Here is a 16,519-nt window from a genome sequence, read left to right on the forward strand (position 1 = left end):
TGATGGCTTGATGGAATGGAGTGGCCGGTTTCCTCAGCATTAAACACTTGATGATGAACATAACCTTCTTCTTTCAACATCTTGAGGAATGATCTCTTGTAGGTGCTTTCTCTGTGATAATCGTATCTAGTTCCTCATCAATTACAGTAAAGTCTCGTTATATCGATATTCAAGGGAGTCCGAAAAAATATCGATATAACCGGGACTATCGATATATCCGACCCTGTTTGCATGTAATTTTCTCCGTGCGTGCATAGAAATAGTATCGATATAACCGGGACTATCGATATATCCGATTTCGATATAACGAGACTTTACTGTATGTTGAAAAAAAATCACATTGATTATGTTGTGGGTCATTTTGATCCAAATGTAAAAATCCACACAAAACAGTCAAATAATAGGTGACATGGGACAAAATAGGGGCTTGGATGGAACCTCCTCTACATCTTTGTTCATTTAGTTCTTAACTTTTTCCCTTCCTGGTAATCAGCGAGATGAGAAAACAAGTGATTGTGAGCCCGGATTCAATCCAAGATGAGACAGATGCGTTAAACTCACTGACATGGCTCAATACTCTTCTGAAGACCAAATTCAAGGAGATTCAACACATTTCTTCAGGTTCGTATTCATTTCAGCAGATCAAAACAACCACTTTGGGCCGGCTTTCCAAAAACGCTTTCACGGTTCACTCACATCGCTGCCATTTGTTTGACTTTACAGGTGCTTGTCACTGCCAGATCCTGGATTCCATCTTCCCAGGTTCCATAGATATGAGTAGAGTGAAGTTTGATGCACAGGCTGAGTATGACTGCAAGCACAACTTCAGTCTCCTTCAGGAAGCCTTCATCAAGAAACACATCTTAAAGGTATGCAATTTGTTAGCTTTAATAAAGATGAGTTGATTTCAAATGAGTTGAAGAGTTCAGATTTGGGGATTTTTTTTTGGGATGGACAGTTTTGTGGGAAATGTTTACAGCATGGGTGTCAAAGTCATTTTTTGCCGCGGGCCACATTGTAGTTATGGTTTCCTCTCGAGGGCCGTTATGAATTTGGGGAACCCATTAGAATGTTTAAATCCCTTCAAATATTACATATAGAGCATACAGCAAATTAATGAATAACTCGTTTTCAAATCTGAAGTCAAGAATAATGACTTTTATTGTGGTTGACATCCAAAAATATGAAATTTTGGCTCAGATTTTAGCAATCATCATGGAATTTAACAAGTTTGACTCGCTTTCGCGGGCCGAAAAAAATGATGTGGTGGGCCGGATTTGGCCCGCGGGCCTTGACTTTGACACCTGTGGTTTACAGTAACACCCGCATTTACGGCTTCACATATTTGTAGCTTTCTTTCCCCAATTGGTTTTTCTTCTTCTCCCCATTTCACTCCAGGCTTTTTAGAGAAAATGTGCAGTCATTTTTTTGGTAATTTTGTCGTGGATTGATGAATTATAAAAGAAAAACAATGCAATTCCGTAGCCAGCTATTCCACACGGATTTCAACTATTTGCAGTGGAAGGCCGGCCTCTCCCCTGCAAGAAACAAAGATCGACTGCAATTATTTTCCAAAAGCTCTTTTCTCCAAACAACCTCTTATAATAATAATAATAAAATAATAATAATAATAATAAGAAGAAGAATAAATAATTCATTTCATTTCTAAGCGCCTTTCAAAACGCTCAAGTTCACTTTACAGTCACAGGATAAGTTTTTCTGTGGGTGAGCAGCGGCAGCCACACGCGCCAGCATTCACTCAACCCAGAAGTAACTCAAATACATAGAAATCTAGCTAATATATAGCTAATGGCTAGCCTGCCAGATAGCTAGCCAGATAGATAGCTAATAGATAGCTTGATAACCAATATATAGCCAGCGAGACAGATAATAGATAGAAAACAGATAGCTAGCTAAATAGATAGCCAGATAGCAAATAGCTAGCTCGAGAGCCAGATAGCTAGGTTGAGCAGCGGCAGCCACACGTGCTAGCGTTCCCTCAACCCGGAAGTAACTCAAATACATAGAAAGCTAGCTTTCATCTATAGCGCTTTAGCCGCTAAAGCTGTAACAACGCACTAACATGGAAAAAAGGGAAATGCCTTGTGGAAAAGAAAAAAAATAATTGCCAACGCTTTATCGGCGCCCAAACAAGAAAAAACAACACCCGAACAAATTTGGGAATGACGCGCTATGTCATATTTTCAATTCCAGTGCAGTGAATGAGTTAATTAGTTATTTATTTCCTGTATATGATAGCTGTCCATGTGCTTTGGTACAGTTTCAGCTGTTGCTGTTTCGCTATAAAAATCAGTATGTATTCTATTGTCTAATTACATGTGTATTATTGCGGGGATGGCACATTTTAAGACCTGAGGCTGTCGGGACAGGAGAGTTAAAATGTGTCACTTTTTTTTTTCTTTCAGAGAATTCCATCTGATGAACTCATAACAGGGGATTTTAAAATCAACCTAGAGTTCCTGTTATGGTTTAAAACCTTCTACACATACAATGTGATGGATAAAAATTACGATGCCGTCAGAGCTCGCAAGAATTGTGACATCAGCCCGTATCTGCCATCCATGTCCCCTACAAAAAGTAATTTCATTCTTTGCTATTGTTTGTGACAGTAAAATGAGGTTGTGGCTTTTACTTTTGATCACAACATGAAATGAAATCCATTTTTCAATCCCTTAGGCGGCATAAGATTGGACTCTCCTGCTCCGGGTCGTGATATGGAGAAATCTGAGACACTGAACAACAGAAAGGTGTCGTTTAAGTTCATTCAGAAACACTCTTAGTTTGGCAATGATCAATAAGGGAAGGAGACAAAAAAAAAACGTTGCATTCCTTCACAACTACCAAATTACCACGAAATGCAAAGTATTTTACGGGCGAAAGCAACATTTGCGAGGAAATGCAAAGTGATTTTTTTTTTTACTCCTTCCCTGTCATTTTCGGGGTTCCACAAAGTCCAGATAGTAAAAAGTATCAGAATCAGAAAACCTTTAATCGTCCCACAATGGGGACATTTGCAGTCCACAGCAGTAATTTGAAAGGGCATGGGGGGGTGAAAGGATTAAAAATATATATATATATATATATATATATATATATATATATATACAGTAAAGTCTCGTTATATCGATATTGTCGGGAGTCTGAAAAAATATCGATATAACCGGGACTATCGATATATCCGATATCGATATAATGAGACTTTACTGTATATATATATATATATATATATATATTCTAGGCATAGTAAAATGTCAGAAGAGTGAGATGTATACTCGAAATGTGCGAAAATGTTTCATAAAAAAACTACATAGTGCACAGGTGTCAAAGTCAAGGCCCGCGGGCCAAATCCGGCCCGCCACATCATTTTTTTCGGCCCGCGAAAGCAAATCAAACTTGTTAAATTCCATGATGATTGCTAAAATCTGAGCCAAAATTTCATATTTTTGGATGTCAACCACAATAAAAGTCATTATTCTTGACTTCAGATTTGAAAACGAGTTATTCATTAATTTGCTGTGTGCTCCATATGTAATATTTGAAGGGATTTAAACATTCTAATGGGTTCCCCAAATTCATAACGGCCCTCGAGAGGAAACCATAACTACAATGTGGCCCGCGGCAAAAAATGACTTTGACACCCTTGACATAGTGCAAGTATCAAAGAAAGGGCATATTGATATATGTAGCTGTATTGCATAAACACATATTTACAGTAGAGTACAACTTTTTGTCATGAATATCAGACACCGGTATAAGTATATAAATTAAGTACATAAATTAGTGCATCCAAAAGATAGGCTACCAAAGTAATGTCGTTTATTAAATACAGTAAAGTCTCGTTATATCGATATCGGATATATCGATAGTCCCGGTTATATGGATATTTTTTCGGACTCCCTTGAATATCGATATAACGAGACTTTACTGTACATTGTAAAAATGAAAATTGTAAAGAGCAAAACATTGGGGAGACTAAAGAAATTCTCAAAAAAAGACTATTAACATCGCATGGATAATACTAGTGGGCCTCAATCGGCAGTACATATGCACCTAAAAGCTAGCAACCAATTATTTGATGACAATGAGGTTAAAATCTTGGCGAAAGAAAATAGATGGTTTGAAAGGGGAGTAAAAGAAGCTATTTTCATAAAACAGCAAAACCTTTCATAAAATCGCCATGGTGGGGTGAGGTTCAATTTGGATCGTTCGTACAACAGCATTCTTAGGCAACCTAGGCTTAGTTATGCTGATGAGGTGATACCAGAGCAAATGGGGCAATCAGGCCAGTCGTAGACACCATACTCAGGCAGGACAATAGAAGTAAGCAACCTGAGAGCAGGGACCAATCATAGCAGAGTCTGGCACCGCCACATCTGGACAGTATGGATATATATAGGACCGAAACTACCAGCAAAAGATTTTAGTTAGCTGACGAAGCCTCTTGTATAAGAAGCGAAACGTCCGACACCTTCAAACAAGTACAGATGAGGGCTGAAGAAACCTTTTCATCGATGTACCACTCCTGTACGACTGAGAGCTTACGCAGAAATAATCAATTGTTAATTAATCAAATAATTTTTGCACCTGTATGACAAACTAGAGAAGCTAGGTCCGACTGCTTGTGTTTAACATATCGCATATCAAGCAGCACTTGCAGGCCTTAAAACATCCGGCGTCCGTTTTAGCTCCTTTGTCGTTTTGTATTTCCCCATTCACGCGCAGCATCACTGCAAAACTATTGGCAAACTACAAAACGGTACTCATCAGGGCTGATGTTGTTGGGTCCGGTCTCCATGGGACAATTTCAGCTCATGATGGTATTTAAAGACACGTTATACTATGCTGCAAAATATGCCAAACGTAATTATTTTCTGCTCATTTCGAATTCAATGATCTTATTTCTAGTGTGACGGCCCAGGAATTGCAGATGACGAATCTCCGTTTGGCAGTGAATGCTCAATAGAGAGCAACGGTGAACACATGTCAGACAGTCCAGATAAGCAAACTATCAAACAAGCCAAAACAGTCACAGGTAAGTTAAAAAAAACTGTTGTGAGCGTCATTGTCTTTGAACTTTGAAATGTTTTAGAGACACGACCATGCCACCCTTGAATGTATTCATTATTGTAAAGAATCGAATTGACCATATCTTTGGCATTCAACTCAGCATGATTCCGACTTGATCTTTCTACTATCTTTGTGACTGCTTTATTTCCTGTACTGTATATGATAGCTGTCCATGTTCAGCGCTTTGTTATAGCGTCAGCTGTTATTAGCGCTATATAAATCAATATCATCAAATCCAGCAAACATTTAAACAGCTTCTTCCCCCAAGCCATTAACTCTTTGAACAGTAGCCCAAATGGAACTGTATAGTGCCACCTTGCAATTTTTTGATGATGATACTAGTGCACCGTGTTCTACCGGAAACAAATTCCTTGTGTGTTCTACATACGTACTTGGCAATAAAGATGATTCTGATTCTGAATATGTATTGTATTGTATTGTATTGTATTGTATTGTATTGTATTGTATTGTATTGTATATCATCTAACTTTCAAAAAAAATGCATAAAACTAGTTTGTAAATAAAACAAAAAAATGGCAGTGTGCAATGATTTTGGATCTCTGCTTATTGAAGTGTCATTATATCGATTCTATTTCATTTTCAGGACTGAATGAGGACTATATGAGATATTTAAAGCCATGTCACGTCGCCCTTACAAAGTTAAAAGGTAAGACGCACGAGTATGCTCTACTTAGTATTTTCCTTAAAATACAGTAAAGTCTCGTTATATCGATATTCTCGGGAGTCTGAAAAAATATCGATATAACCGGGACTATCGATATATCCGATCCTGCGGCATGTAAATTTTCTCCTTGCGTTCATAGAAATAGTATCGTAATAAGCAGTACTATCGATATAACCAATATCGATATAACGAGACTTTACTGCACATGTGTCAAAGTCAAGGCCCGCGGGCCAAATCCGGCCCGCCACATCATTTTTTTCGGCCCGCGAAAGCAAATCAAACTTGTTAAATTCCATGATGATTGCTAAAATCTGAGCCAAAATGTCCTATTTTTGGATGTCAACCACAATAAAAGTCATTATTCTTGACTTCAGATTTGAAAACGAATTATTCATTAATTTGCTGTGTGCTCTATATGTAATATTTGAAGGGATTTAAACATTCTAATGGGTTCCTCAAATTCATAACGGCCCTCGAGAGGAAACCATAACTACAATGTGGCCCGCGGCAAAAAATGACTTTGACACCCCTGCTTTACTGTAATAACAATGAAACAAATAACTTGCAAGAGTCACACTAGACACTCGAAATGTTTGACTGCAAAGGGTCTGAATGCCAAGCCAGTGACAGCAAGCTGTCAAACTGGTACAAGAAGAGAATATAGTGCCATGAATACTGTGAAAGCATCTGTTTTTCTTTCCTTCCTCAGACTTGAACTTACATGACAGTCCTGGAGACAACGGCGATGCTGGAAAAAGGGTACATTTCATTTGCTTCTCTTCAATTCTGTCAATGGTGTATGATAGCCCAAATGGATGCATGATAACCTTTCCAACCGGGGTGCTGTAGGACATTAACTCATTCACTGCCAGACATGTACAAAAATGTGTCCACTCCTGTACCAGGGTTTTTGTCATTGGCACTCGAATTCCAGGGACCATAGAATATTAAGTTTTAGGACTTCATCAACATTTCATCGCAGTGTAAGAAACCGTTGACTCTTTTCTTTGATCAGGAAAAAAGTTAATTCCTAAAGTATATGGGTGTGAAGTTATATGAGCTTGAAATGAGGGTGGCTGTCCAAAATACAATGAAATACATACATATTGGTTTATAAAGTCATTTAACAACTGCTGAAGCTAGAACAAAGCGCAAACATGGAAAATGGGAAATGCTGCCCCTTGTGGAAGGATTACACATTGCCAGAGGTCATGGCCAGCGCTTTATTGGCACCCAAGCATGAAAAAACAAAACCTGAACAAATTCGGAAATGATGCTCTACGTCAGGGGTGTCAAAGTCATTTTTTGCCGCGGGCCACATTGTAGTTATGGTTTCCTCTCGAGGGCCGTTATGAATTTGGGGAAGCCATTACAATGTTTAAATCCCTTCAAATATTACATATAGAGCACACAGAAAATTAATGAATAACTCGTTTTCAAATCTGAAGACAAGAATAATGACTTTTATTGTGGTTGACATCCAAAAATATAAAAATTTGGCTCAGATTTTAGCAATCATCATGGAATTTAACAAGTTTGATTTGCTTTCGCGGGCCGAAAAAAAAATGATGTGGCGGTCCGGATTTGGCCCGCGGGCCTTGACTTTGACACCTGTGCTCTACGTCATATTTTCAACTCCGGAATAAATTGGTGAATGGTAGTGAATGAGTTAATATGAGTGTTTAACTTTTGCTCCACAGTCTCTGTGTGTGAGGTGGGGAAATTATGTTTTTGTGAGGATTTAACCCCACCTCTTTCAATGTTGCTGCTGTAGATTGCAAATTACCCCATTGTGGGACTATTAAAGGCTTTCTGATTCTGAGAACCTGCTCTAAAAATGCCTTCAACTTGAGTCACGTCCGTGAGAGTTTTGAAAGATGCTTATAAATGAACGTTATTATTATTATTACTATTATTATTATTACAGTACAACTTGATGATTTCCTGACATATCTCTTGGACCCAAAGGTTTAATTTTTACACGTGGAAGCCCTTCTCCGAGTTAACTGATACATTTCCACCCACAATCTTACGCAGGCGGAAATTCCGATGGCCTCTTCAATACCGTCAATGGCATCAAAGGAATGGATTTGCTGATTTTTTGTTCACATTTGCGACTCAGTTTAAGGTTAACTTATGAGATGTTGATTTCCCCCCTGCCAACCCCTCCCTAACTTTCAGGTGGAAAAGATGTCACCCAGGCATAAAGCGAACAAAGGGCGACGGAAAGCCAATTACCAGGTCAGTCTGAAAGCTAAAAAGACATTTGGACTTAGCACTGAAAAGCTCTTGAGCCCTGTTTTGATCACATTTTAAACATTTGATTCCCTCCCAGGATGGGAAAGGTTTTTTGACTGGCGAGCTCGTATGGGGAAAAGTGGAGGGCTTCTCCTGGTGGCCCGGCTTGGTGATTCCTTGGAAAACCAAATTTTCACCACAAGGGGTTCGGCGGGTCGAATGGTTTGGAGATGGAACCTTCTCAAAGGTTTGACTGCTGCCCAGCGATTTTAATTATATTAATGTGCTTCAGAAGTGAATTTCAAGTCTACACAAACAAGCTTTTTTTCCCAGATCCACACGGAAGCTTTGTTGCCTTTTCGGGATTTCACGGAATGTTTCTGCAAAAATTCATTGGCTACCCTGGCCAGCTACAAGATGGCCATCTACCAGGTCATCGAGGTGAGAGAGCAAAATCCCGCTGTCTGTCATGTTCCGGAATAATCTGGAAAATGGTGGATCCCAAAAATGTAGACAAGAGTAAAAAATTATTGACAAAAACTGTCATATTTCCAACAAAGGTCACAAGATTGACAAAGTACAAATGAGATCACTGTCCAGCAGTGCCAGAAAAACATTGGGTAACAAAACGCTTTTGCACAGGGATAAAGAATAAGTCAATCCAATAAGGAGACATAAAACAGACTGTGCTATAAATAAGAAATTAAATAGTAAAATAACAATAACTAACTAACTAACACAGTGCAGGAAGGGAGAACAAGACGACAAATTACAATTGGTACGTAGAACAAGAGCAAGGTGAATAGTCTGACAGCAACGTGAGTGCAAAGCAGTCCTGAATTGGTCCAAAATGCCAAACTACTACATCACTGAAGAGAACGCCACCACTCCAGTTGGAGCCATAAATCAAAACACAAAGAGATCAAGACATGACAGTCCCCCGCCCCCCTACCTCAATCTCTCAATGGACCTTACCTGGCAGACCACCTGGTTTCGAAGGGCGTACTGAGTGGAAGACTCTCCTTTTCCTTTCGGCTTTTCCCTTCAGGCGAATCAGTGTCCTCCATCTAATCTGGTTTTGTGCATCTTCTCTCACACCAGCTACTTTCATATCCTCTTTGACACCATCCATAAACCTCTTCGGTCTTCCTATCGGTCTCCTGCCTGGCAGTTCAGCATCCTTCTCCTGATATAATCACTCTCTCTCTCCTCTGGACATGTCCAAACCATCTCAGTCTGGTCTCTCTGACTTTCTCTCCAAAGCCTCGAATATGAGTTGTCCCTCTAATGTACTCATTCCTGATCCTATCCAACCTGGTCACTCCCAAAGAAAGCCTCAACATCTTCAGCTCTGCTTCCTGTCTTTTCTCACCACCGTTTTATACACTTTTCCTTACTGAGTGGAAGACACTAAGGGAGAAATCCCAAGATCCAGGAGCATGGACCCTACATACCCTCTGGCTAATAACCTTCCCAGTCGACCAGATTCTGCATACCCCTGCCCCGTTGCCTGTAGCACAAAATCTCCTTCAATATGTCACCGTCGACAAGGGGCGGATGGAGGTGCAAGTGGACATGATTCAACTTGTTTCAGATGGATCTTAAACGTAGGTGGTGGACAGGATCAGCTCATGGTTGATGACTATCTCCTCCCAGAAAGGTCCGATGTATAATGGCCCTTATTAATGTGAATACCTCGCCATATGTCGATCCTGGTTGATAGGTAGCTCGGTACCAGATGGTATCCGATCGGCAACTGCGGGATGAGCTCCTCTGGTCTCCCTCCACACTCTGTGAGCCCACCTTAGGTGAGGTTGAATAGAGGGAAGGTTCACCGATCAGAGACCGGAATAGAAGGGCTTTGATTGCCAAAGGCGAGATGAACAATGACCGACCGGTGACAGACGAGATGAGGGCATAACCCACCCATGGCACGACGTCAGTTGCTGCATGTAGACATAGTGAAGGCCAGTCTCCAGGACATGATTAGCCCCTTAGGTCGGTCCATTGGTTTGCGGATAATAGCCAGATGATAAACTAGCATTTGCTGTCCAAAATGTTCTTGTGAGACGAACCCCAGACCTCGGTCTGAGTCTAAATCGACTGGGATTCCGTGGATGAAGAAGACATGCTAGATCAATCGTTGGGCAGTCAATATCAATGACAAGAGCTTGGTTGGTGGTGTGTAGTGGTCCAGCTTTGAAAATCAGACCCCAATAAAGTCTGTCAATCCTTCCAATGCTCAGGCCACTGAAACTGCTGCGCAATCAACGCACGAATCCGGTTGATCCTGAGATGACAAGCGAGGTTGGAGAGAATGTGAGTGGATGTGTGTGGATATTTTTACAAATTCTTGACCAAGATGGCTTGAAGATGGTTTGCTCTCTTTGACGATACAATATGGAGGACTCAAATGTGCCTGTTTGATTGTTTCCTGATAAGTGGTGGTTTTAGGGAGGCAAGGATTATGCTCGATGCCTGGAATATACAGTAAAGTCTCGTTATATCGATATCGGTTATATCGATAGTACCGCTTATTACGATACTATTACTCTGAACGAGAAAATTACATGCGCGCAGGGTCGGATATATCGATAGTCCCGGTTATATCGATATTTTTTCGGACTCCCGAGAATATCGATATAACGAGACTTTACTGTATTGTGAATTTATGTATTTTTTTTGCATCATGTTAAGTTTCGTCCTTCCATTCTGAACTGCTTACGGCCACGCTACAAGTATTGCGGGTAACTGCCACCCAAATACAATAATATAATTATACAATACAATACAACACACATTGATTTTATATAGCGCCACAGCTGAAGCTGTAAGAAAACGCTTAACATTGACAGCTATCATATACAGGAAATGAAGTAATAATTAACATACTACTATTATTCAGAAATGTATGTTAAGGGGTTAGGTGTTAACATAGAGGACAATTTGCAAATTTGCTACACAATATCTGCCAAAATGAAAGGAATGAACGAATTTAGCTGAGAACATGAATTAGATTTCATTTGTTTTGGTGGACCACGTCATAAAACCAAATACTATGTTAAAAAAAACAAAGTGCATTTTCAATTAGTCACAAACATCTGTTAAATTGTGACTTCGTCGCCCAGCGTGCTCCATTGGCTGTAGTGGAAGGGAGCGAGATCAGAAAAAAAGAATGCAGCGAGTCCAGTCTTTGTCCGACTCCGTTCGACCCCTACGCCCCTTCCCCAATTGCTCAGGGTCTCTTGCACCCCCCTCCTGAGCCACCTACTCTTCCGGCAGCCCTCTCCCCTCACTTCCGTTTAGGGTCTACTAAAAAAACATCTAGAGTAGATTAGAATTGAGAAGATCATCGCAAATTTGTCAATTTCCAAAGAAGCGCGATTCGAACATCGAAAGTCTGGATGGTTGCGTTCAAGTGCCTCTTGGAACGGACTGCCGGAGAGCCTCGACCACTTCTGCGCTCTCAAGGCCGACAAAGAAGGGAGACAAAGCCACCGATCGCTGCAATTGTCAATGAAAGTCGATCGAACATATATTTCCACCTGTTTGACTAATTTAAATTGAAGCGTCATCGCCAAATGTAATAGTAAGGCGAACTCGCTCGCTTGTGTTTGCGATCGTTTTACGTGTCGTTAACGATTTAAAAACGGCTTAAGTCTACCCCCTGTGTCGAACGCATGGAGGAAAGTAGGAGAAAGAAGACGTTTACAACTCGTGCTTGCATGTCATTAATTTCTGTCCCCTTTTCGAGATTTATCATGACGGGTATAAAAAGTCCCAACTCGCGTGAGCTTTACTGATTTCTGATTGGTTGCAGCGAAATTTAGGACAAAACGAAATGGACAAACGAATCTAATCAATCTCGTCAAAGATTATCTTTGAATAATCCGATTTTTTTACGTTTTAGGGCGACAAAAACAATTCGACAAACCACAAGTGTTAATCATTACTACATGAAATAATTTTCATTATGTTGGTCAAAGACAATTTAGTGGGACACAATGAATTGGACAACAAGCAAACAATGTGAAACTATTGTCATTCAAGAAGCAGAATTAAATGTGTTTTGTGAGGGAAAGGCTCATTGCAAAGACTAAACAGAAACACTTAATTACCATCTTGAACTAGACACAATTGAGTTAATTTGGGGGGGGGGGTTAAGTGGACACCAAAAGGTCTCGTCAATTATTACCCTTTCTAACATGACACCGTAAACTTGTACTGTATGTCAAAGATAATTTAGTGGGACAAAACTAATCAGTCAAACCCAACAGTAAACATTACTATTTTTACAATTATTGTATATATATTTACAATGATAATTGTAAATTTCTCCACTGCAAGACTAATAAAGGTTCATCCAATCCAATAACCGGAACAGTTTAGTGGGACACAACCAATTGGACAAACCACACGGTGAATTTTTAACCATTTCACACAAAACTCAGTATGTCGAATTTAGTGCCCAAACGGGCCTCCTACTCTGTGATTTGGGAATGGTTTGGTTTCGAACCAGATGACAGTGCTCAAGCCCTCGTGCTTTGTAAAGTGTGCAGGGAGAATGTTAAAACATGTAGGGGCAACACTACAAACTTGTTTAACCATTTGAGAAAGATGCACCCCAAAGAGTACGCCCAAAGTTTATCCATGCGCGCCAAATTCACCGACCAGCAATTGCGTAGATTCAGACAGGATGGATCGGGCAAAGTGGAACGTAACAAGAAGACAAGATCTGGGCGAAGCAGTTCAGACACCAAGGAGGTGATTAAAGCTGTATCATTGTTTGGCGTACATACTGTATATCTTTGAGTCCTTCTACTCTTCTTTTTTTCTTGCTATCCTTTTCACTTCCCTGAATGGTTTTCCTCCCTCAAGAGTACTCAATAGGATAGTTGTTCCTCTTCCTTGGTTTTCTATTCACGTTCCTACAGTGACGTAAACCGTTCCATTAACTCATTCACTGCCATTACCGAATACATTTGGGAATTGAAAATATGACGTGGAGCGTCATTCCCGAATTTCCGCGTAATAGTTGTATTAAGTTCATCCTGTCTACTTTATATCTAATTTAAAACAGATTCTTTTCGTTACTCTGATGAAGGCGGAAGTATATGCCAAAACATGTCAGGTAATTGAACACGTAAAAAACACTGTCTGTAAGAAAAGAGTCTGTTTAAAATAAAATAAAATTCCCAAATTTGTTCGGGTTTTGGTTTTTCTTTTTATGGGTGCAGATAAAGCGCTGGTCAGACCTCTGGCAATGTTTTTTCCTTCCACGAGGGTGCATTATTTCCCTTTTTTTCCATGTTAGCGATTTGTTACAGCTTCAGGTGTTGTTGAAGCGCTATACAAACCAATATGTGTGTATTGCATTGTATTTTGGACAGCCGCCCTCATTTCAAGCTCATATAACTCCAGACCCATATAATTTAAGAATTAACTTTTTTTTCTGATGAAAGAAGAGAGTTGAATGTTGATGTCGTCTCAAAAGCCAATATTCTTTGGGTCCTGGAATTTGAGTGAAAATGACAAAAATCCTAGCACTGGAGTGGACAGATTTTTGCACATCGTCTGGCAGTTAATGAGTTAATACGCATGACTAAAATGATGCCACAGTTGTCGTTTATTTTACGCGAATATCTTGGATGTTTACATCTAGCTAGGGATATAAATGACAATACATGGTTCAACTCTACTGTGCGCAAAATACTGTATCTTGGTTTTAAGAAATTTGTCTCTTACCAACCCCCCTCTCCGGCCAAATTTACCAGAGTTATCAATTGTTTTCTCTGAATACGTTTCCTTTTCCTTCTTGTGTGTAAGAAATATGGGATTCAGTGGAGATTGGAATACTTGGAATTTGGCACTTTGTGACAAAGCGATACACTGTTTTTTTTCCCCAACGTATTTAAAATATTTCACTCATTCACTGCCAGATATGTGCAAAAATGTGTCCACTCTAGTGCCAGGGTTTTTGTCATTGTCACTCGAATTGCAAGACCCACAGAATATTGAGTTTTAGGACTACATAAACATTCAATACAGATTTAAAAAAAACTTATTTCATCAGAAAAATGAGTTAATTCCTAAATCATATGGGTCTGGAGTTAACATAGTTTGAAATGGGGGCGGCTGTCCAAAATACAATGCAATATATATTTTTTTAGGTTGTTGTTTCCTTTCTTTCCTTTCTCCTTCCTTTCATAACTTTGTCGCTGTGTTACTTCCGGGTAGAATGAACGCTGGCGCAAATGGCTGCCGCTGCTTAACCCGCACAAAAAAAATCCCCTGACTGTAAAGTGTCCTTGAGAGTTTTGAAAGGCGCTTAGAAATTAAATGTATTATAAATACATGCATATTGGTTTATATAGCGCTTTAACAACAACTGAAGCTGGAAAAAAGAGCTTACATGGAAAAGGGGAAACACTCCCCCATTGTGGAAAAGAAAAGAAACCTTGCCAGAGGCCATGGCCAGCGCTTTATCGGCACCCCAGCAAGAAAAACCAAAACCCCAACAAATTCGGGAATGGCGCTCTACGTCATATTTTCAATTCCCAAATACATTCGTGAATGGCAGTGAATGAGTTTAAATATATATTTTTAGGGGGGCAGCCATTGTTTCTGTGGGGGAAAAAAGCCTATCAAGAATTTTGGCGCTTAGGGGGTTAAAAAGCTCCCTTCCATGTTCTTTATTCGCGGGCAATGTACCCGCCCATTGTATAAACTGTCTGACTACTGTCTGCAAAATGCTTCTTCCATCAAATGTAATGCATGCTAATCTCCATGTCTGACCTGCAGCTGGCTAGTGAACGCTGTGAAAAGTCATTTGAAGAGGCAAAAGACGATAAAGAAAAAGAACTTAATCTGATGCTGGACTGGGCAATGAAAGGATTTCTTCCATCAGGACCACAGGGATTCACACCACCTGGTAAATAAATGTGCACGCCACCAGAAGCATCAGATTGGGCACATTTCTACTTCATACAATTCTCTTTTAAAGACATTTTTGACTAATGTTTTCTTACTTTCAGCTGTTCAAGATTCTCACCAAATGTCCAATTCAGACTCTCCTCATTCCGACTACCAGCCACCTGTGAAAAAGAAAAATGTTTATAAGAGTCGAGCAAGCACCTCCAACTACATTTTCACAAGAGGTACATCCATAAAAATACCTCTCATGATGAAAAAGTAGTTTTGGGAAAAAAAACTCCAACTGTTATTGTATTTGACTGATTTTTTTTTCACTTCCAGACACTTTAATTGAGAGGCTTAAAGACAAAGGCACAAAAATCAAAGGTCAGTCCTGCTTGAGTATTGTGATTTCTGATTAATCCTGTCTCTTCTTGTTCAATGCCACCATTCTAAAGGACAGACTTTTGTCGTTTTAGATTGTTGTTTGGCTTGCGGGTCGGCTGATATTGTCGTGGAGCACCCATTGTTTGAAGGCGGTCTTTGTTTTAAATGCAAGGTAAGACAGAGTGCAATGCGTGCCTCGACCATTCCGGTACGGTTAGCAAAGCCACCTCTGCCTTTCAACATCAAGTTTCGCAAACTTGATTGAGCTACCACACCCCCCCCCCCAAAAAAAACAATCAAGAAAAAAAAAGAAAAATCACAATAAGTATGTACCGTATTTTCCAATGTTTAAAGGACAACCGATATCACTTTTTTGTTTCCTGACATCAGAAAAACATTTTATAGCATCTAAAATACCTAAAACACGCAGTATGATATTTTTAGTCAAATGCAAAACACCAATAAAAATGACTTAAAGAGTCCAAAATCTTAAAAAAAAAAATGATACCGGAAGTGGCCAGTTTCAGAAGGTCCCGCCCCCTTGTTCGTGGCGTCACCCCAAGACGTCTTGCCTTGCTGGAGAATCAAAACAATGGCTTCAGAATATGCTTTCTTGTTACTCATCCAGTTATCAGAATCAGAATCAGAATCAGAATACCTTTATTCGTCCCGCAATGGGGAAATTTGCAGTCCACAGCAGCAATTGAAGAGGGATGGGGTTGGGGTGGGAGTGAAAGGATAGAAAACAAGATATTCTAAGCATAACAAAATAAAAATGTCAACTGTATACTGTGCAAATGTAGATGTGCAAAAACCGTTCTATAAACAAGACTGTACATAGTGCAGAATCAAGAGATGCATTTAGATATAAAAGTTATGAATATGATTCAATCGTTATGGATATGATTCAAATAGTTCTGAAGAGGAAAGCATACATGTTTGCAATCGATTAAAACATTTATTCCGTGCTATTTTGAGGCAATAAGGGGGGCAAATGTAGCACTAAAAATGAGGCAGAAAATGGCGACAAAGCTCCGTGTAAGGAATTAGCCCGTTTCAACAGGCTGATTAATTCCTTACATGGAGCTTTGTCGCCCTCTTCTGCTCTCTTTTTGGTGCAACACGAAGTTATAAAATAACTAATAAAAGAAATATCATACTGCGTGTTTTGGGTATTTTAGATGCTATAAAACGTTTTTTTTGGATGTC

At 39.7% G+C, this 16,519-nt stretch overlaps 1 protein-coding gene and 1 long non-coding RNA gene across 10 annotated transcripts in view; one reads left to right on the plus strand and one right to left on the minus strand.

Moving 5' to 3' along the window:
- Positions 1–16,519, plus strand: part of LOC148902830 (DNA (cytosine-5)-methyltransferase 3C-like) — a 32,751-nt gene that overhangs the window by 3,961 nt on the left and 12,271 nt on the right. For 7 of the 9 annotated variants that reach the window (XM_088991587.1, XM_088991562.1, XM_088991613.1 and 4 more), the window contains 14 exons: positions 494–621; positions 724–869; positions 2,427–2,598; positions 2,698–2,768; positions 4,927–5,053; positions 5,693–5,755; positions 6,483–6,532; positions 7,955–8,014; positions 8,109–8,258; positions 8,345–8,452; positions 14,813–14,942; positions 15,046–15,168; positions 15,266–15,310; positions 15,403–15,482. In XM_088991587.1, coding sequence (XP_088847713.1) covers positions 494–621; positions 724–869; positions 2,427–2,598; positions 2,698–2,768; positions 4,927–5,053; positions 5,693–5,755; positions 6,483–6,532; positions 7,955–8,014; positions 8,109–8,258; positions 8,345–8,452; positions 14,813–14,942; positions 15,046–15,168; positions 15,266–15,310; positions 15,403–15,482 — 1,453 coding nt within the window. Of the gene's footprint in view, positions 1–493; positions 870–2,426; positions 2,599–2,697; positions 2,769–4,926; positions 5,054–5,692; positions 5,756–6,482; positions 6,533–7,954; positions 8,015–8,108; positions 8,259–8,344; positions 8,453–14,812; positions 14,943–15,045; positions 15,169–15,265; positions 15,311–15,402; positions 15,483–16,519 lie in introns of all 9 variants that reach the window. The other 2 variants (XM_088991631.1, XM_088991622.1) reach the window with 1 other exon arrangement.
- Positions 14,809–15,883, minus strand: LOC148902831 (uncharacterized). The gene is made up of 3 exons (XR_016114413.1): positions 15,819–15,883; positions 15,040–15,105; positions 14,809–14,939 (listed from the first exon to the last, which is right to left on the minus strand). It is a non-coding gene; the product is annotated as an uncharacterized LOC148902831 (long non-coding RNA).

This window comes from Hippocampus bargibanti, linkage group LG01, assembly GCF_051943395.1.
Source record: "Hippocampus bargibanti isolate YZ-2025 linkage group LG01, ASM5194339v1, whole genome shotgun sequence".
NCBI classification, from domain to species: Eukaryota; Metazoa; Chordata; class Actinopteri; order Syngnathiformes; family Syngnathidae; genus Hippocampus; species Hippocampus bargibanti.